The 23,016-nt window shown below is 38.7% G+C and overlaps 2 protein-coding genes across 2 annotated transcripts in view; both read left to right on the top strand.

Annotated features, from left to right (window-relative positions):
• The first annotated feature begins 224 nt into the window (after positions 1-224).
• Positions 225-7,257, top strand: rpf2 (ribosome production factor 2 homolog). Its single transcript, XM_042389552.1, has 10 exons — positions 225-343; positions 1,848-1,980; positions 2,977-3,014; positions 3,229-3,268; positions 3,366-3,447; positions 3,894-3,970; positions 5,176-5,275; positions 5,357-5,459; positions 5,685-5,829; positions 6,640-7,257. Exons 1-10 carry the CDS (start codon positions 321-323, stop codon positions 6,823-6,825), a joined length of 927 nt encoding a protein of 308 aa, XP_042245486.1. The 5' UTR covers positions 225-320; the 3' UTR covers positions 6,826-7,257.
• Positions 7,258-8,733: 1,476 nt separating this feature from the next.
• slc16a10 (solute carrier family 16 member 10) overlaps positions 8,734-23,016 on the top strand; it is a 38,246-nt gene continuing 23,963 nt past the window's right edge. The window contains exon 1 of the mRNA XM_042390863.1: positions 8,734-9,299. Coding sequence (XP_042246797.1) covers positions 8,975-9,299 — 325 coding nt within the window. The 5' untranslated portion in view covers positions 8,734-8,974. The remainder of the gene's footprint in view (positions 9,300-23,016) is intronic.

Consider the following 23,016-nt stretch of genomic DNA (forward strand, 5'->3'; position numbering starts at 1 on the left):
ATAGCAGATGGCAGAAAGGCTATGGAATGACCTCATTAAAAATTTAGGACAGCCTGGCATGGAGGGAGAACCCCTATTGTGAGAATCAAAGTCAATGTGTGTCTTTGTTTTGGCCTCCAGTTCTTCTGGCGGGCAGGCTGTGATGCGGGATGTAGTTCCTGACACTAGATGGCGGTAATGCGCTTGAAGCAGGATATCAACCACGTTACCACCAACGAAGAAGAGAAACAACCAATGTTGTCTTCCGTCGGATCCTCGCGTGGACATACAGCAGCGTGACTGCCCATGTTGTTAGCAGAAACACGAAGAAAGACACAAAAATGACGCAGTTAGACGGTATAACGTAAGTTTGACAGTTATTTATTTCTTTTTAACGATGACTTTGGTTGATTTTCATTATTAACGTTTAGTATAAACCACTTAATGTCGAGTAAGGGTTGAGCAGGTATCAGTTAAACACGCATGTGACGTTAACTGATAACCAGTTATTAACTCATAATTAAGACAGATCAATAATCAAGTGACATCATAGCATCAAATACTAACTGCACAGTTCACATTAATCCCAGTGATATGCTGTGTGAAGTTATGTGCTGTGTGAAGAGGTGATGCTGACTTTCCCTCAATATGATGAATGCAGACTGAAATACCAGGGGAGGAATAGTACAGCAAATATTATGATATAAATGCGTTAAGGATGGATATGTTACTTGTTTCTGGCCACTTTATATAGGCCTGTACTGTAGTGTCTGGTAACTTTTTTGACAATTAAGGGAGAAAAGTCTGACCTCTCTAACTAACATGGGAATATTATTACCCATTAACTTGCTGTTTATTTAGTTTTTGAAATGGCAAACAAAGTGAGATATTTCCATGAAGTTACTGAAGCCTAAAATCATGTATTAAAGTGTCATTTGTTAAAATGGTTCATTTAGCTTAAAGGACGGGTTCATAATGTTCCAGGTCTGTTTTAAAACAACAGTCAGGAGTCCAAATGAACAGTGAAATATGTTTTTCTTGCTGTAATCATTCCTCTTGTTCATACTGACCATTAGAAGATCCCTTCATAATGCACTTACAATGTAAGTGATGGGGGACAAAATCCACAGACCTCCTTCTGTACAAAAATGTATTTAAAAGTTTATCTAAAGCTAATATGAAGCTTCAGTTGTCCAAATGAGTCAAATCAAGTAGATATCTTTCAACGTTACAGTCTTTTTAGTCCAAAGTCCCTCTTTTTGTTACTATACTTCCACCGCAGCTCAACAAGGAAACACAAAGAGGGAATTTGATGCTAGTCGAGAACAACAGTTCTATACAATTTAAAATGAAAAATTAAAAGTTAAACATTAAAAGTTAAATGTTCCTCACACATGTGAATGTATAACATCCAATATTGATATGTTATCAGTGACAATTAATGATCAAAATTGGGATTCATCTCCTGTGAATTTCTCAATAAATAATTCAGTTTATCATTTCAGCACTATTATGACCTTAGGGGAGGATTTACTTCAACACCAGCTGGTTAATCACTTTCTCTCTAGCACAGTAAACTCCTGCACTAACCACAGTTGCTTTATATTGAATATCAAGTATTTTAGTTGTCTAGCAAAGGGTGGAAATCATTTACTATTGTTAGATTAGAGGAGAAGTCATGTTTCATCTTTCATGGGTCTCAGCATGATAAGGCACATAAAACCTCCTGAGAATTGCCATGTTTGCCATATTTAAAACAGGATATTATTTAAGTCCTGACAGCCTCTTTTTTGGACTTTTTCATTTGATGCAGCAGTGATCAGTACTGGCTGTGTCCCATCTTTTCCTGTCTTTGTTTGTGTCCTCAGAAAACCCAAGACAAAACGCTCCAAGCGCTTCTTGGAGAGCAGAGCACCCAAGCTGAGTGAGGATGGAAAGAGCACTATGATTATGAAAGGAGGGAACACCAGTCAAACCATCACCCAGGCCCTGAAGGACATAGTAAGTAACCTGACAACGCACTCACTGACGAAGACCTTCAAGACACGAGATATGTCACACAGATATGGATTGGTTTTAGTAGGATTTACTCCATATCACACTGTGAACTTCAGTTCCAGTTGTAGTTCTTTTGATTAGCAAAGTTATTTTATAGAGCTTATATTATTCCAATATGAGTTTAAAAAGTTGTTTTTGTCATTGTGATGTAAAGAAATCAGTTAAATGAAGCATTCATCAGAATAATAGAGAGACAACTTTTGTAAATATGTGAATCTGCTCTGGAATGTGAGTTAACAATTGTTCATCCATAGTTAACAGGACACTTTTACACCTGAGTTCAATGGTTCCTCTTTTAAATTAGCACCACACAACTTAGTAGGTTCGGTGGAAAAGAACAATAGCTGTTATTACCCAGTAAACTTCCCACTGCGTGAACCTAAATGTATGTCTTGTTCATAAAGATGTGACAGACTGAGTGTCCCTGGCATTATCCATGTAACTATGTAATTACGAATATGTAGTTACATCTGTCATTTGGAAATAATAATAGAATATTTTACTGTTGTGACTGAGTTGAACTTGCTTCATGATGCTAGTTAGCTTGAGAGGTGTGACCTGGTTTTGTCATGCAGTCTAAATGAAGAACTTGAAGAAATCTGTTAAAGGCTTGTGTGTTTTTTGGACCCATTGTAAAGTTGACTCCAACAGAGCGACAACAATGAATATATTAGTTTAACCTTTTGACATGATGGCCAAAACTAAACGAAACCCAGGTTGTGAAATACTAGAATTTACCGCTGTGGTTGTCATATAACCATGTGTCATCTAGAGAGAAATCAAAAGCCTGGCCAGTATTTTTCAATAGAAGAGGAGACTGTAAGAACTGTGTAGAACCTGTAACTAAGCCTAGTTATCAAACTTGGACTTAAGCTGTGATTTAAAACAATGACTCACAAGTATGTTTGTGAATTGAAATGAAAAATCTCTTTCTTGCAGTATTCCCTGAAAAAACCCAATGCAGTACTGTACAAGAAGTAAGTGATTTTATATCTCAGGAAATTACAAAAAATGTTTTAGTTTCTCTTTTGAAATGAGTTCACAGTTAAAAGCATTTTAAATGCTACTTCATGTCATTATAAGTTAATTTCAGTGCTTATGTTATGTGTATTACATATGTCTAATGATCTTCTGGTGTCAGAAAACATCTTGAGTCATCTGCAGTGGATAAAATCTGGATTTGCTTTTTAGGAAGAACATCACTCGGCCGTTTGAGGACTCAACATCACTGGTTAGTTTACCCAGAATACCCAAACACCTCATTACAACAGTTACATATCTTTACACATTTTCCAGGTTTATCACTCTGCATTTTAACTCTTTACCAGGAATTTTTCTCCAAGAAGACAGACTGCTCGCTGTTTCTGTTCGGCTCCCACAACAAGAAACGACCCAACAACCTCATATTTGGTAAAATTTACTCACTCGCTTGTAAAAGAAACTTGCCTTTAGAGACCAGTTAATATCCAATTTCTACACCTATTTTCACCAGGATGTAAATTATTTTTAAAAAGTCAAACATTTCTTGATTGTCTCTTATATGCCTCATGTTTTTGAATTTTATTGAGGGGATTTCTTGAGGTTTGCCCAAAAATGTTAAGCATATGTTCTATTTTCTAGGTATTTTTTATTGTATCAAGAATATTTCCCAATAACAGCACACTGTCGCCATAATCATTTTAAACACTGATCTGTAAACCTCCCGTAAAAAAGTTGTTGTGTAAGAAAATGTTTGATTCAGTGTTGAAAGATCCTGGAAAAATCCCCTTGACTGTTAGTGAATCACGCTTTCCCACAGTTTTGAACAACCAGAGGCTAAATCATGTGTGTGATTGTTTCCTTTGGTTTATTTGCAGGCCGTTTGTTTGACTTCCATGTGCTCGATATGATTGAACTTGGAATTGAGAAGTACGTCTCCTTGAGTGATATTAAGGTAATGGTTGCAGTTATTCAATAATTGTCTGTGTTCTGTCTGTCCACTCAAGGGAAATTTGATTTACACTGTTATATACCAACAGTGTAAAGGGTTAGTTGATTATAATCGGCGAGAGCGAGGTGATGGGTCCTTGCAAACTTTAACTTCAAAGTTCTGCAGCACTTCTCCATATCCATTTCCTCCATTACTGGGGGTCCAGAAGGGTTCCCAGGCCTAGGAGGTGCATTAACGTGCCCTCTACCGATCCTGAAGGAAAAGTGATACTGTGTCTAAATTGTCGAATAAAGTGTCCTGGCAACCTTCATTTAACAGCCTGATTCTGGGAAGATGTGTACAGTCACTGCACCCAGCTGCCAAGAAATAGTTCCAGGACTCGACTTGCCCTAAAGCCACAAGTAGTTGTTTTTACATTTCTTTTTATGTATGAGAGTAAAACAAATGAGAAACACAAGTTAGTCAGTAAGCTGTGGTGGTGTTGGTGTTTTGTTTTTCACTTCTCCCTGCCTCCAGTCTTTATGCTAAGCTAGGCTAACTACACCCTGACTTCAGCTCTGTACTGAACGCACACACATGAGATTGATGTCAATCTTCTCTCACTTTCAGAAAGAAAGCAAATAAGCATGTCTTCCAAAATATTGAACTAGTCCTTTTAATGTGATTTTTATATAAAAGTTTAATTTAATTTTAGTGAAGCTCTACCGGAGCACAAAACTACAAGCTGAGTGTGTGATAACAGACTGTTCACGGCTCTCTAAACAAGACACATAACAGTAACCAGGAAATGCATATTTTCATAACTATGCAACTATAATAGACATACAAAGGATTAGATAAGAAGACTGCAAGTTCAGATACACTAAACCAACACAACAGACTGAATCACGTGTTTTACCATGACAACCAAACCAGCCTGACCAGGTAAAGCTAGGCTGATCCTTTTTTTAAGTTTGTTTAAAATACTTTTTCACTGAGGTGTGTGTGTGTGTGTGTGTTGGCTTAAGACGCAGCTCAGTATGTCCAACAATGGGATCCAAACACAAGTGACTTTGTTTCATACTCAAGAAAGGAAAAGACATCAGTTGCTTCCAATATTTTTGAACAAATATTTTTCTGCCCTGTGAAACATCTCATAATTGTTATATGATACAGTTTCTCTGAAATACAGTCCCTGTTAAAATGTAATTTGTGTTTTTCTATCGCAGGCAAGCAAATGTCCCGAGGGGACCAAACCAATGCTGGTGTTTGCAGGCGAGGCTTTCGATTTAGACAACGAGCACAAACGTCTGAAGAGTCTGCTCATAGGTACGCACTCACCAGACTCTGTGAAGGTGTCACATCTGTTTTGTTGTTGTCTGTTAATAATGGTCGTTGTCTGCTTCTCAGACTTCTTCAGGGGTCCCACTGTGTCTGCGGTACGTCTGGCAGGGTTAGAACATGTTCTGCACTTCACTGCCCTGGATGGGAAAATATTCATGCGTAGCTACAGGTACTGAAATGAAAATGGTTTTCAAAACAACTGATCACAGTGACAAAGCAAGAACAGAGATTCTTTTCTTAGATTACACATTTTTTCTTAAAAACTTGAAGTTGTTGTTGAATTTTATATACCAGATAAATCCTGTAGCCCTCTAAATGTTCTGCACAGATTCAATGACATATTTTCATGCCGTCTCTCTCATGACTGACACATTGATGTGATGTGATTTCGCAGGTGTCTGTTGAAGAAGTCTGGGTGCCGGACGCCACGAATCGAGCTGGAGGAGATCGGGCCCTCGTTTGACTTTGTCTTAAGAAGAACACATCTGGCTTCAGATGACTTGTACAAGTTAGCTCACAAACAGCCCAAGGCGCTGAAGGTAAATGTCACCTGGATCGAATTGTTGGACATCTTTCCTGACACTTTAAAGGGTTTTTTTGATGGGAAGTAGGAATTTAATTAAATTTAAAGGCACATGTATTAAGTATAATTAAGTATAATTATGGATAAATAACATTAATAGAGACTTCAATGCCTTGAAAGATCACAAACTACACATGATTTTTTTTTTCTTTCCTGCTGTGTTCAAACATCTGAGCACCTGACAGCCATTATTTTTAAAAAATATTCTTTTATAGCTATGCTAACGGCCCCATGAGGCCGCACCGCTCATTACACACTAGAAAACAATCTGGTTGGATGGATGAAAAATGGAAAGACAACTTTGTAATTCTTTGATCTTTACCACTCCTGGATTGAAAAATACAAAGTATGGCCTGCAGGTGGCGCCAGAGGAAAGGCCATCATGTTATCTAAACCAACAGGGTTTCTCTTCTGGTCAGGAACCATTTTAGAACATATCAGATTCAACTAGACAGGCTCAGCTCTGCAGTGTCAAACTTGGACAAATTTTAATCAGTCATATCTGTACTTATCTGTCCTTTGAGTTGAATACCAACACAAGCTTTAATCCCTTAAGCTCTACTCAACTGGGGCCTGTCACTACAAACCCACGCTGTGCAGCCAAATATTTTTCAAACCCACTTTATTTTAACATCCAGAGGAGATTCCAAAGTTGCCAAATACCAATAATTTCCTGGGAAATGTGTATACAATGAGGTTGAGGATGGATGATGTCAGTAGTAGGAAAGTTCAATTCCTTAATTCTTCTCTCTGTCACTGTTAACAGCCCAAGAAGAAGAAGAACATTTCCCACGACGTCTTTGGTACCAAGTTCGGCCGCGTGCACATGCAGAAGCAGGATCTGTCCAAACTTCAAACACGCAAGATGAAGGGCCTGAGGAAGAGGAAGGGAGAGGTGGTTGCCGAAGAGCAGGATGGACAGGAACCCAAAGTGGCCAAAGTAGAGAGCTGAGGTCTGAGCCGGGCTCGACTGGACCGCTCTCCACCACCTCTGTGCATACAGACCAATGTCCAGTGTCCATCGTCTTGGTAGTGGACATTCAGCTTGTGTATAAGACTGACGGTGTGCTTTACTGCCAGTGACTGGTCATATGAGTCGCCACCAGACAAACAGGATACAGATCTATTATTCCTTTTCTTTCCTGTCCCACTTCTTCTTTTTTTTTTCCATGTGACATTGTCTTGAGTGTCATGAATGTGTCGGTTATCTGGTTAGTATTAAAGTCCAACACATGTTATCTATTGGCAGTTGTAGGGGGGGTCATGAAATTAATTTGAATTTCTAAACTACTATATGGGTATTAAATAGCTTTGATTTTTTTTTTTGTAAAAGGTAAAATTTCACCTGAAGTATTCGCTTAAATAAAATTCTCTATCAACTGTTTGGGGCTGTTTAATCATTGAATTATTTGAAAGTATTGTGTTCACTGTCATGACTTTGCCTAAGATTCACTTAATTTATCAGTTTTGTTTATTGCCACGGGGCCAGTCACACACATTTCCACTTTACAGTCTTGCTCTCCAGCAAAATTTTAAGCAAAAGAATGATTAAAATGCTACAAAGGTTCACTATCAACTAAACTATTAATGCACCATGTTTCTATGATTAAAAACAAATAGTGCCTGTAACTACACTGGGAGTAGATCAGCTTACAGATGGGTGTTATTTTTATATTTTTTTAAATCTCATTTATGTGAACTTAATCCTGTAAAAGTAGTTCTGGGAATTTGGGATCAGCAGAAAGAGGGTGTGTGTTTTTTTTTTTTAGAAACAAGCCAGATGTAATTTCCAAAACACTATACTTTAGAGATTTTACATGAATTTCAGCTGTGTTTCTTTAAATGATATAAAATGAAATCTGTGTTATGTAATTCAACAGGTAAATGACAAGTAACATTTTAATGTTTTCATATGCAGATATTCTGCAACACTGAAACACCACAAGAGTTAACTGTTTGACAGCTGAGCACACAAGCAAACAATGAACACAAGTTATCCTTAATAGGTGACCCATTCATGTATGCTCGACTACTAAAGAGCAAATGAATCTCTTACAGGTTTCATTAAATGTAGGAAACTGTGTGTAATCATGTTACATATCAACTTAACTTATATCTGGTAAGATTAAAGAATAAGTAAGATGAACACATGCAATACAAGTATATAAATAAACATACAGACAACATACAAATATATAAATTAACTGATAGAAAGGGACAATGAATAGTAATATGAAGGTGCAACATAATTGAAACAAGTATTATATGAATAGATGAATAAATAATGGAAAACAGTTCAGGGATCAGTAGCATGATTGTCTTATGTTTAGAGTCATTATTACATCATTATATTATTCGCAGATGCATTAGTAATTTTTATTTTTTCTTATGAAAGTGATTTATGTGAAATACAGTGGTTGGTCTTGATATTTTTTGTTATTTCTGAAGCAATAGTTGCGGTAATTTTTCCGTTTTTGTGTTTTGTCTTTTGAGCTCCAACCACACTTCATTCACATCTTTCCTACGTTTTCTTTAATTATCTGCTCACTGCACAGATCCATCTGCATGTCTGTCCATCTGCTTGCCTGGCAGTTTCAGTCTATTTTTAGCAGATGGAAAGAGGGAAGTGAAAGCTTTCGTTACAGCAGTAAGAGAGCTTCCAAAAGAAGGGGTGGAGCGTTTAGCCTGAATGTATACACTTTTATTTTATTACTAGACGTGCGAAACGTTTCGTCTGTTAAAGCGATATTATGTCTGTATTCCAACACTTGGTCGTCATGGGTAAATGACAGTTGTCCAATCAGCTGCAGGATGTCCCGGAGCCCCGCCCCTCCGCGCTGTCTATTTATAATACTGCAACAACAGTTTTCTGACAGTTACTGTAGGATTAGATGCTGCATCACCAGCACCACAACAAGACCTACAGCTTCACTTCAATGGATGCCTCCTCACCCTGACCTGAAAGCCTCTGCTTGAATTTTCAGTTTTCTTACCACTGTCAGTGTAGGCTTACATACCTCCAGATTTAAAAAAAAAAAAAAAAATACCACAAAAATTGCTGCTGTGTTTTGACCTTTTAGTATAAAACTGACACAAAAACAATGACAGAAGGGAACAATATGCAGGAGGATGCAGCGGGCAAGGATGAGATGCCCGCCGACGTGCCAGCAGAGGAGAAGCGGTCGGAGGAGGAGGAGGAGAAGAGGGAGAACGGGGACAGCAAAGTGAGCGTCCCGGAGCAAGCTGCAGGAGCGGAGGAGGCCGAGTTTGTGCACCCGGAGGGCGGCTGGGGGTGGGTTGTCATGCTGGCTGCCATGTGGTGTAACGGCTCGGTGTTCGGGATCCAGAACGCCTTCGGTATACTCTTCCTCTCCCTCCTCCGGGAGTTTGGCTCCGAGGACGATGAAGACCTCCGCTTCAAGACAGGTGAGTGTGGCAGGTTAGGGGGAGGGGGGACTTCAGGTCTAGAGGTGTTTAAATTTTACCTAACTGGCCATTAAATTTAGAATGTAATTATTTGAAATTGAGTTATGTAGCTAGCTTGAGTTTGTACTCAGGTATTGTTTCGGAAGAATTATCATTTAAAGTGAACAACTGTCAGTTAAGTCCTGTGAACGTCTTTCCTCCGGTGACTCAAGTAAAGTTGAAGAGCAAACGTTTATGATGTCTTGCTCATGGACGTATAACGTTGAATGATTTGTGGCGGGGAATTGAACCAGTGACCTCCGGTAACCAACCACACACGCGCACGCACACACATTCACACACACATTCACACACACACACACACACACACACACACACACACACACACACACACACACACACACACACACACACACGTACGTTAACTAATTTTATTCATAAAATCAATTGTATTGCCTTGTTTTATGACATTTTCAACCGAATTAATAAAAGGCTTTTGTCTTTAGCCTACTGTACATACTGTAAGTAAGCTAACCTCAGCTAGCAAGTAATACGACGTCGTTTCCTGGTGAGAGAAGAAAAAAATGAACGACAGATACTACGGTACTCAAACAAAAGAAACTGCTTAAATTACAGCGTTGTGGGGTTATAAGTGGCGCAATGCTTCTTGACGGCCAGGTAGTGCCATGGTGCTAAATGTGGGGGCAATATTTTTCGGTGAATGTTTCACTGAGTGAAAGCTGACAGCAGTATGTAGTTGCAGCGTGCTTTCAGTGACATGAGGAGAGAAATTTGGTGCGGCGATTAAATTATATATGAACTAACTACAGATGCGACTCTTTAAAAAGTATTCACCTTCTGCTTCATAGTTGGGAGTAAAGTTGTATCATTAAATGAACCAGCTCTACTGTCTCTGAAGTCCCTGCATTATTTTAGAAGTCACTGTCTACGGTTGAAACAAAAGCCAAAGTAGCTAGGCTACAGCTGAAGCACTCATTACTATAACTATTACATTACTACTACTTATTCCTTACTGTGCGCCTTTATTTTACTCACTTGCTTATATTACATTATCTCATGTGTCTTTTTAAGATTAAAAAAAATTGAACTTTATTGATTTTTTTTCTGATACAGGATATAAATCCTCCACAGCAGATTCTATAACTCAAAATAAACAAACCATACAACAAAACAATACCACAATAAGATTTGTCGACAGCAGTGAATATGAATGATGGAAGAGTTTCCATTTTTCTCTGTATTTACATGAAAAGCTTGTTTAAATCATGGAGTGGTTACTACAGATAGAAGATTGGGAGTCAGAGTGAAGGAAAAGGTTGTATATAGTAAATCTCTCTTCCCTCTTTTAGTGTGTGTGTGTATGTGTGTTTGTGTGTGAGAGAGAGAATGAGAGAGAGAGAGAGAGACAGAGGAAGAGAGATGGTCTAACCCATGAATAATGACCCTTAGTTGTTCCGCTGTGATTGTAACCACCTGTTGACAGTGTAGACGAACATGTAAGGGTAAACTACATGGAAAACCCATCTACCTAAACAAGTGAAGGATACAGTGTGTGTGTGTGGACTAAATGACTGATGAGGGGGGTAAATATGGGTTGTGGTTAGGTAGCAGATTCTACTTTTTCCCATTGTGATTAAACAACGATGTGCATTTGACTCATTGTATCAGTGATATCTTGGGTTTCCGCTTCAGGCTGTCCACTTGTCATCAGATCACCCAAGACACATGGTAATGCCAGGTGTAAACAGGGCCATTGAGGCCAATGTTCCCAGAAGAACAGCCATTATTATATGCAACTTTAAAGGGGTACTCCAGCAATTTAATATTGCACTTCCATAAAGAGAACCTGAATTGGAGAATCAAAGAAACACTGGAATCTACCCTTCCTGTAATGCAACTCATCGCATCTTTCCTGGTAAACACACATTTCTATCAAACTCATTGCCACTAGTTTATTATGACACTTATGCCCACTCTGAGATCAGTTGATGATATCATCAAGGTTATTTTTTCAGACTTTAAAAATACTCCACCACAGCCACATAAGACATTATACAACAGTTTTTTCAGGCTGAAGAGTAAACCGGAACACAGTGCAACTAACTGCAGCGGCTGTACTGTTGTGTCATTTGTCTTCATAGTGCGATATGTGTTGTGATTTGGAGTATCTTAAATCTCCAATGGGTGAGGGATATAAAATAATCTCTGAGACACTATGTTTGATCAAAAGCGGCTGATCTGCACACAGATGCACCCTAGCTACTTTGTGCTGTGTAAGAATGTAACTCATCGCCCATTTCATGATTTTTTTTGTGTCTTGTTTGTTCTTTGTTCATTGTCTCCAACATCTAACAAAAGAATCCATCCAAATGCATGTTTTTACGCTTTCATCAAATTTTCAAATCAAATATTATGTTGTTTTTGCTGTGAGAGCTCTGTCTGACACACACACACACACACACCACCTCTCCTCAATCACCAGAGTTTATTGGCGCTCTGTCTTGATGAGTGATATCTTCCCCCAAGTGAACTCAGACAACTGGACGATGGGAATGTGGGGAGGAGGGAACGACAGCTGGACTCGGCTCGCTTATGCAACTCTCACCAAGGGTTTCACTTCTTTTTCCGTTTTCACAAAGTGATATCAAGGCTCAGGGAACAGCTTTGCATACTAAAGATAACAGCAGTCTAATAACAGAACTCTTGAACGAGATGTAATTCAATATTGAGAGCTATTTCTAATCCAGCTATGGGAGTGTTTATCATGTATCATGTATAACCCATGTGTAGATTTAAATATGAAAATACCATAATTTATTACAAATAAATCCAAAATAAATGCACAGCATATAATCAGGTAACTTATTACATTGTCAGCAATACAGAGTAGTTGTGATTTAGCCAGGAAACAGAACACAATGTGCCTTTGGAATTGGTTCAAATTCAGCATGTTATGTAATCATTTAGGTATCTCCAAACCTTTGAACTTGGAATTGATTTGGTCTTGACAAGCTCTGTTTTCAGTTTTTGTCAAAACTGCTGTCAAATCTCCTTAGTTGGTTACCAACATGTTCCTGGTCCAATCAGGTTTGCCAAAAGGCATATTCTGAATACACCCACATGTCCATCCATTTTCTTTACTGCTTATCCTCTAGAGGGTTGTGGGGGAGCTGGAGACAGTCTCAGCTGACATTGGGCGAGAGGCGGGGTACACCCTGGATAGGTCACCAGTCAATCACATGGCTGACATATAGTATAGAGACAGACAGCCATTCACACATACATTCACACTTAGGAGCAATTTAGAGTCACTCATTAACCTGAGCTACATGTTTTTGGTCTGTGGGAGGAAGCTGGAGTACCTGGAGAGAACCCTCCAGGTCTGGCCTCAGCCAGCTGGTGGGTTCCAACCGAGAACCCTCTTGCTGTGAGGGCTAACCACCCACCCACATGTGTTCTTACTTATTTAACCTTGATTCCTTTTACTGTTCACCTTGCTGTCTTGGGACTCGGACTGAAGTCTGCAAGTTTTCCTCCACGCATTCTTTTGTGAGGTGTATTAGATGTTGAGGCCACACAGTTGAAAAAAACATTTTTCTTCTTCATCGTAAGTTTGACGATTAAGACTAAAAAGTGAACAAAAAAAGTTGAGGGAGAAAGATATTTATCAAAAAGTAAAAGTTTTTTGCCTTGGTTACACACATACTTTCATTATCAACAACATTTTGTTTTTATTTTTCTTTCCTCACTCCTTTTTCATTGCAAGGTTACTATGTTTCCTGTCACGTGGTAATATGGTTTCTCACCGCACAGACAATGGTTGAAAGCAACTTGTTAGCTTTGTAAAAACGTGTCTGCTACAAGAACACTGTTTTGTTCTCTTCTTCTGTAATCTAGTGTAAGAGCTGCATAATTTCCTGCCGTCATCCAGCTGTTATCCCTTATCTAAACCTCTCACATTCTGGCTGTCAATGCCTCATTTTGTCAGAAATGATATTCATAGAGACAGAAGGTCAAGGAGTTTCTGTCAATGGCGTTGTAATGTTGCAATTTCCTTGATCACTCTACTTGATATGTCATCAGGCGTGTTTCACTTACCTTCTTTGGAAGGTCTGTCAGGTTCTATTTTCTTTACACATGACAGCAGAGTATAAAACGCTTTCACTTCTGTAGTATGAGCTTGCCACTTTGGTATGAGGCTTGGCTGAACACTCATGAGCGTAATGGTACTGTAGCAATAATGGCAATAATGGATCATCAGGGAGTTCTCAATTGTGTGGGTGTGTGTGTAAAGTCTTGATCAGTGATCCCAATCCATTATTTTTGTTTTTGACTTTATAATTTCACAGACGTCCTTTAATCCAGTGGAAGTTTATTTGTAGAGGAAACAGGGAACTTTCTGTAAATTTGCGTGCAGTGACATACATTTCTGTAAGTCCAAAGAAAAAACAAATTCATGCAAAATGAGTAGTGAGTACCACCAATATCCCTATGTAATGTAAAGTTTTGATTTCCTGATTTCCTGTTCTCTCGCTCTGCTGATGGCAGTAACAGTGCATTTCCTGCTATGCCTGTTGTTCCTGCACCACTTCACCTCCTGACGCGAGCACACAGTCATTTGCGTGTTTCTTTGCTGAACGTATTCGCCTGTTCCCAGAGAGAACATGAAGTGCTGCTTCAACCAAGACAACCGCTCTATACAGCAGGTCTTCCTGTTGTGAGAGGAGAGGTGACAGGCATTAATGGGCTGGTTGAGTGGTTTTGAAGTTGGGCACCGCTGTAGAGGAAGTGCAGAGGATAGCAAGAGGCAGAGGGAGGGGACGGTCGCCTTGAAGGTCAGGATGAGAGACCAGAAAGACTTGATAAACATCATGAATCATCTTAATGGGGTCCCTTTCCTTCCGACGTTGGTATTTTTGTCTCACTGTGATCAGGAGGAACATATAAATCTAAACTGACAGAACTAAATGAGAGCATAATCAATTATACTTACTGTAAAGACTATTAGTCAACTCAGAGAAATCTGATTATTAATCTTTATAATCTCTCATAAGTCTATTCACATGATTGAGATGGATGGATAGAACTTCACCAATTCTACAGGTCAGTTTACATGTCATGAAGAATGCTACCTAGCCTAAGCGGACAGTCGTATAGTGGTTCTGTATGAGCTTTGTCAAGACATCATCAGTTTCAACTCTGATGATGTCAACTCAGGGTTATGTTAACTCAGATTGGGTTTTAGAATTTGTGAGAGAGAGGAAGAACGCACACCAGTGTTGCAGAGGTGTTGACCACAATGTAAATGTGAAGGAAGGTAGTCCCACACTTGTAGCCATGATGCAAGAATAGTTTATTAGTTTATACGTTACCAATGTTTCTTCTTCAGGGTATTTAGGGACATAACAACTCAATAGACATTATACAGAGGATAGGACACAGATGTGCTCTATCATGAGGAGGAGTGTCCTCTATCACATTTACATACTGTAGGAGGAGCAAGTCACTGCCGTTTAAAAATCACATTAGAAAGGCACAATACATTTGATAATAGCTTAGGTCATACAATGTGTCAAAAACATCTCCATATAGATATCAAAAACAGCTAAGAGTCTAAAATACAGCCTTATTAAGACGAATAATATTAGGAGAGAGATAGCAAATACTATTAATAAGAAAAACCAAACACCCCTGGCTACTACTGGGTTCCTAAAGTGGATAGACATTATATCTCACAAGTAGATTAAACATTTTGGAAAAATATTTTCATAAAGAAAAAATAGTCATTTCTATTGAGAATAACCAAAGCCCCACCTTTATCAGCGGATCAAATTATGATAGAAGAATGGGATGGGAGATCAGACAGGGCCTGTCTTGAGACTGTTAAATGTTTGATAGTCATGTTTAGTACTTTCTTGACACCTGGATCATCCGTAGACACAACATATTGTACATTGACTTGTATACTGAACCCACTGATCACAATAGCCTTTTAAGAGCCGACAGTTGTCATCCTCTTCCTCTAAAAAATAGTCTACCCTTTAGCCAGTTTTGCAGTTTGAAACATATCTGTAAAGACCCTTCTGATCTTACTAGAAACATGCATGTAATGAAAGACAAAATAAAAGAAACAAAAATAACATCTGGACGTTGCTGTTGAGAGAATAAATAAGATATCTAGACGCGAGTTGAGTTTCAAGGACGTCCAGAAAAGTAGGAAAGAAGTTCTTCCTTTATTCATCACCAAGTATTCCCGTTGTGTCGAAATGATTAAGCTTGTTTTGTCTAGACACTGGCACGTTTTAAAATCTGATCCTCATTTATTTCATGTCTTCAGTGACCCCCCTCGAGTAGTTTTCTCACGAGGTAGAAACCTTAGAGACGCTCTAGTCCATTCAGTCTCGCCTCTTCCAGAAATCCTGCCACGGCGCATGCTTGCCCCTATCCCAGATGGGAATTACAGATGTGGCGCTTGTACACAATGCAACAGTTGTTTTAAATGTACCGATTTTAAACACCCCCATTCAGGTAGGACATTCACTATTAAGGGGGTTATTTCTTGCACCACATAACATTAGCTATTTATCATATGTATTGTGCCTTTCTAATGTGATTTTTAAATGGCATATGAATCAGTGACTTTCTCCTCCTACAGTATGTAAATGTGATAGAGGACACTCCTCCTCATGATAGAGCACAACTTCTGTCCTATCCTCTATATAATGTCTGTTGAGTCGTTATGTCCCTCAATACCCTGGAGAAGACTGTCATGTGGAAAAGTTGGTAACTTAAACTATTCTTGCATCGTGGCTACGAGTGTGCAATTACTTTCCTTCAAGCTTTTTAACAGAAATCCTGTGTTACAAGCAGGTGGAGTTTTGAAAGACATTTAACAGGCAGGGCAAGCCTAATGAAAGATTCTATCGAGTTGCATTATGGGTTTTTGGAGCTTGATCCAGGCTAAGGACTAAAAGTCAGCATACCTTTTCCTCTGCTGCTTGATTTGACCTTTTTTTTAAAAAACTTTTTAAAAATCTCTTGCAAATCCCCCAACTTTGAGGAACTGCAATATTAAATTGCTTAAGTGCCCCTTTAATGTTTTATACTTGATAATACCATGCAGTTCAATTCTATGAATGTGATTTTTATTATTTGACTTTAAAAAAAAGTCATTTGAAGACGTCATATTGGGTTTTGAGAGCTTGTATCGGGGATGATTTGCTTTTAAAAAAAACAACTAAACAATTAATTGAAACAAATTGCGGACAGATTAATCGTTAATGAAAAAATACTTCACTGCAGCCCTTAACATTTTCATATATGAAAAATATTGTCACGTGCCAGTAGCAAATTACCTTGCTAATGCTATCATTTTAATGTAATATATTTCACTCAGTCTTGCTTATATTCACTTGTAGTCAGCGTGTCCTGTTTTTCCCTTAGCTTTAGTCTATCTTCTAGACACAGACAGTGCTCACACACACTGTTTTGAGAGAGGAACCCTAGCTGAGGACATGACCTCATTTATCTGCACACTCACTTTATCTTAAGACACCAGTTTCTCTTCCTTCCACTTCATACTGCAGCTTAAATTATAGGTACTGCTGTGGGGAAAATATACCGTACATGAAGAACAACTTTTAAATTAGCAAGCCTCTTAGCATATTTACACATTTCTCACCGCATGGTGCATCTTGAGGGCATGATTCCAGTATAAGGATGTCATCTTTGGCACAAGTGGGACCTTATCTCAGACATGTAAGGGACTAGCCCTTCTGCATGTTAGATATGATACCACTTTGGCTATAATTAGTGACATTTTGAGAGGCCAAGTGGCTTAGATGTTCATATTCTTGAGATGTTAGAAATTAGAAATACAAAGTATAGGTTTGTCCAGACACAAGTGGAGTAGTGTATAATCATACACTTGGCTCATGTTCTCATTTTATGATGAGTCAGTTTGTTTTGTGAATGACTCTGTTAAATTCTACCTCTTTTATCCCACATGGGTGCAACTTAAAAGATAAAATTAAAAGGTACACAAAGTACCCGGGGGTAAACGTGACACATGACACGAAGCTATTCCCATTAGTTGTTCATTTACTGTTTGTTTACTCATTGAAGTGCAGTGAAGTAGCTTTATACTTTTGTGCTTTATGGAGGCTGTATGCTCACTGCAGAAATCACCGTAAGCTTAAATGTTAGTGTTACTATTCCTCAGGCTTCATGTCTCTCTGTGGCACTGAAAGGTAGGCGGTTACACATTGAAAACCCATCTGAGCTCGCTGTGTTGTGGGACCCAACAGTGGACATACCAACGCACATGTTGCAACATGCTCCTTCCTCTCAAATTCAAACTCATCTGCTGTTGAAGCTGCATATGCTTAGAAACTACCTGCACAATGAAAACATTATAAAGTGGTACTTAAGTAATAAAAGATGATTAGATTATTGAAGACATAATTTGGGATTGTGATTTGTCTTTTATACCTACTTGTCTAGAATCACTTTAATGTGTGGATTCCTTTTTCTATCTTTTATATGAACAGTTACTGAGGCTCTGTCGCAGAAAGTCTACAGGATCAGTTAACAGCTCCTTAAAAAGTCGTACAAAAGTTACAGTATATCGTATTTTTGGCCGTTGTATGTCTTATCAGTTCAAACATGAACTTCTACAGTCAGGGTATGAGAGGGAATGTGTTGTGGTATTTCAAATTCCATTTGAAATGAAAATCTCCCTTGGGTCCTGTTTTAATCAAATTAGTATGGCCCATGTGTGTCCTTTCACTTTGGGGACCATGAGTTGGCCGTGGTTGAAGAACTCCTGCTGGAAACACAATGAAAACCACTTGATGCCTGATGCCTGTGAATGAAAAGATGAAAAATATATACAAGACCCTGAATTACTTTCTGATCCAATGCCGATATAGCTGTGACAGAAGCTGTAGTTAACCTCTGGCACAACATGGCACCGACTGCAGTGTGTATTATTCAGGTTATAAGTTGGGTTGCTTAATGCATTTATCATGCAATCTGTTAGATGTATTGTTTCTCTTAATTAGTGTCTGCAGTTTGTATGGTTTAATCTTAATTTCCTCTTCAGACAAGGTAGTATTTTTCTTTCTTTACAGCCCTGCGGAGCTCACTGTTATTTAATTAGGCTAACTAACACTAAGCTGGTTGAAGCTGTAGAATGAGTCTTTATGATTAACCATAAGGAGATTTAAACATAAAAAATCAAGCAACAAATTTGTGCTGCAAAGCACATTTTTTTCTCAGCAGGGCATTCCATGATCCCACAGCCAAAGAAATACCCTATATTTTTACAGCATCTAGGTCTCTTCTAGGGCTGCAACTAACAATTATTTTAATTATCGATTAATTTGTTGATTATTTTCTCGATTAAATTTGATGATTGGTCTATAAAATTTCAGAAAATGGTGAAAAATGTTGATCATTGTCTCCCAAAGCCCAAGATGACGTCCTGACCAACAGTCCAGTTATTCAGTTTACTATCATAGAAACCAGAAAATATTCACATTTGAGAAGCTGGAACCATAGAATTTGTATATGTTTTTCTTAAATAATGACTCCAAATGATTAATCGATTATCAAAATACTGGGTGATTAATTTAATAGTTGGCAGCTAATCAATTAATGGACAAATCATCGCAGCTCTAGTCTCTTCTATCACATTATCAACACTAAAGAAAAGTATTATCAAGTTTCCAACAATACAATCTTATATAGGGTTTGCTGAGATGAAACGCCAAATGCACTTCTAATTCTTGCGGCAAGAAGTAGACATTTGTAAAGACCAAATGGGACATTGATGTATTTCCTAAATGGGACATTTTCTGTGTTCGGGTTATGGCAGTCTGATTGATGTCCTCAGCTCTCACATGGCAGCTGTTGTCTTCTCTAGTGCCAAAGATAGTGAACACAAAATCAGGGAATTTGAAATCTCAATCAACCAATCACAGTGCGCAATGCAGGGGCGGGGAGGTCCAGCCCATACACTGGCTTGACCTGTCAGGTCAATGGCCGTCACATCTGTGTAATGGGCTCTGGTTCCCTCCCTGTGGGAATGCCAGATGGGGCTATTCCTGGGCCTCTTGCCATAAAAGCCATTTGCCTGTCGTCTAATGTTAGAGTAGCTACAGACCTTTGGACCAAATGGCGGCTTTAGAGTCATTGACTGTGCTGTTTTGATTAATCTGAAGTAACCTGAACTGGTGTGTTTGATTGACGTTCATGGCAATAACAAGGAGTCATCTGACCATATTTTGGCTGAGTATTATTTTCTCTCAGCATGAAAGGAAAACATAAAGGAAAGTAAAATAGATGAAGCTGATGTTTTGTCCCTGGATGTGAAACTGACACACTGACTTTATGATTCAGTTGAAAATATTATTCCAGTATCACTGCCTGTGAGGACCTGTCATGCTGAGTGTGAGGTAGCTAGGATATATGTTTTTACGATCACGTACCAATTCAAAGCAACAGATCAAACTGCAACTAGACAGTTGAGGTGCCAGTAATTGGCTGGAGTTTTGACTGCATATGTCAACATTAGATGTAATATAGTTTTGTTGTCGAAGCCATAAAGGGTTCAAATTGAACATGCTTCTGTCATTTTATCTCACTGACTATACAAGACAAGGGGGCTCAGCTCATGCAGCCCAACAGCTGGCTAACAGTTGCCCACGCAGGCCAACAGCTGGCCTGCGTGGGCAACTTAGATAAAAAAAACAAAATTACATGGATTGAATCACTCCAAAAAACCTTGACAAGTTTTAAGCATACACAGGCTAATGATTGACAGGCCATTTGATCTGAAACGTGCGTGAGCTTGAGTCTGAGTTTAGGTGAAGGTTGTCGAAAGATAAAGCGTAGAGCAGGTAAACATGTTGGAAGCAGAGCACCACTTTAGTTGCAGCAGGAGGACCAATTGTTGGCCTCCTGTACATGACACACATCATCAGGCCACAGTCTGAGGGGCTGGAGAGCACATGAGCAAATGGCTGTGAAGGCCTCATTCTCAGACAACTTCTGATTGACTGACAGGGAGGCATTACAGTCAATGTACCAATAAGATTTGATTCATCCCCGTCTAGATGCAGCACAGCATGGTGTTCATCGTACATCAGCACATGCAGCACCATACAAAACCACACTGACAAGATAACAAGATTCAGAGGTATATGTTCAGTCTGGACACACTTTCCCATTTCACATTCACTTGAATGAGAAATTGTGTTCAAACATTTGACTGGTACTGTATATGTATGCTGTATTTATATATTAAGGGGATACTAGAGTTTGGTACCCCTTACAGCAAATGCACAATATTCTTCAGTATTAAGTCTGAGTGTAAAAGCATGACTAACTTTGTCCAAATCAGAGAATGATAAATATTATCAATTTTGAAACAACACAACCTTGATACAATTAAGACTGTGCAACTTTATTAATATGACAATCAAAAGTAAGTTAGAGTAAAAATAGCTCTGAAACTTCTGACTTAATGAAGGGTGCTAGATTGTCAAATTTATCAGTAAATTCTGGTGAGTACAATAAGTTTAATTGAATTGGAGAATGTTATTAGACATCCAACATTTAATGTCCGTTAGCTAGTTCTTTAAGGACATCTGTCCCTAAATTTACAGATACATTAAGTTGCCTGTCATTGGCATAGCAGTAAAAAGAAATTATTATGTTTACATATTATTGGGCCAAATGGAAGAATGTAGAAACAAAAAAGAAGGAGACCAAGGACAGAACCTTGAGGTACTCCACAGTTCAGAACAGCACAAGGTGTTTAATGTGAATTACCAAGAGTAACTGTCAACTGTCTGTAAAACTACAGAAGAAGAAGTTTTATATGTTAGTTTAGTTTTATAATTATAAACCACATACATACATATTGTCTGTTTATGTGCCCCTTCACACATAACAGTGTTGTTTTTGTGCCTGTGCATTTCAATGAGCAGTGTGAGTTGTCAGCAAACCAAATCTGTTTCAATATATTGCAATTAGGGCCTAAACTCATTATCTTCCCTGAACAGTTTAAATTAATATTTAGTACCCTAACCAAAGCTTATTAAAAACCTCTGCTCTGGCAAAAAGTACATTATAGAGATGAGTGAAAAAAAGTTTAAACAAATCATATTTATCCAACGTTACATTTTATCTGTAGTTTAGTTGTCTGGATGAAGGATTTAGTCTAAAGCTTTGATGTGGCATTTTTATTCTCTGACACTCTGATACCAGTCAGAAAAGCAATTCTAGAGATACTGAGTTACAGCTCAATGAGAGGCGTATCCAAAATGTGGCCTGGGGCCATCTCTATACTGTGCACTTAAAAAAGGGGGTGGATGAAAATCTCCCCCAATCACCAATCAGCCCTCACACACAGCCCCTTCCTTTTCCTCTAACACAGCATACAACTCCCATTTAACAATTTTCATATCCACCTCTTGTATCCACTGCAGCAAGAACTAATTCCAAACATACTTATGATCTGTTTTCTCTCCATTTTATGCACAGCCATAAATAACTCTACGGCAGTTCCATCACTTTTTTGCTGTGTCATCAGGCAGAAGTTTTCACTTCCTGTGGTGTGGGGCCAAAAAATATTTGGAGATTGGAGTTTGAACTTGGGATGTGAGCATATAAAAATTGGCGTTTCTCACTGCTTCTCCCCCTCTAGAGCCTCCAGTGGAGCAGGCCAGCATAAATGGCTTCCAGCTGCTGTAAGCAGGAGTTGGAGTAATGGTTGTGATGCTATATGGTCCACTCAGGCCCAGATGTGTATCTGCGGCGCTGTGAGGCCCTGATTAGGGTTATGACTGGGGTCCTTGTGATTGAACAGCAACTGCTGTTAAGCCATGCTTGGACAGGATTGGTTGTTATACAGTAAGACCACTTTGAGTCTCAGTTTGTCAAGGAGAAGAATTTCCTCAGGTGCCTCCCTGCTGAGAAATATTCAGGCTTCACCTGCCAGATTCTCTGTTTTATAACATCCATTCAGGCTGCAACTGTTTTTTTGTGATCTACTTATTTCAGGGATAATTACTGTAGTACAAAATGCAGAAACCCTACCAGACTTGACAGATGCAGATGGGACTGAAACCATGGACCTGTGCCAGTAAAGATTATACCACTCTACACTGCAAAAATATCAGTTTTAACAAGTGATGAAGTCCTGTTGTCTGTCTTTGAATAATGTTTTTCTTTCAAAAAAGTGAAAATTTCTATCTGTAAAGTGGGAGAATCACAGAACTGTGACTCTTTTTTTTATTTTGTGAGTGAAATGTTTTGGTGAACAAATTTGGTGATTCTTTCTCTTTCCATGTAGCACCATCATCAAATTTTATTTGTCCACTTGGTTTGAGACCAAGTACTTGCAAAACTAATGACATCAGCCTCAGCTGTACTTTGTGTTTAGTGCAAATTTTAGCATGCCAATACACTAAACTAAAGTGGACATGATAAACGTTACACTTGCATGTTAGCATTGTCCTCCTGAGCATTTCAGCATTTTGACACAAGCATTTAGCTCAAAGCACCACTGTGCCTAAAAACACAGCATCACAGAGATGCCAGCATGGTCAATATGGGATGTCAACATTTCCAAACAAGGCTGATCATTCCACTGATATCAACAAAATAACATTTGATTCAAGAAAATTCT

Source organism: Thunnus maccoyii, chromosome 17 (assembly GCF_910596095.1).
Source record: "Thunnus maccoyii chromosome 17, fThuMac1.1, whole genome shotgun sequence".
NCBI classification, from domain to species: Eukaryota; Metazoa; Chordata; class Actinopteri; order Scombriformes; family Scombridae; genus Thunnus; species Thunnus maccoyii.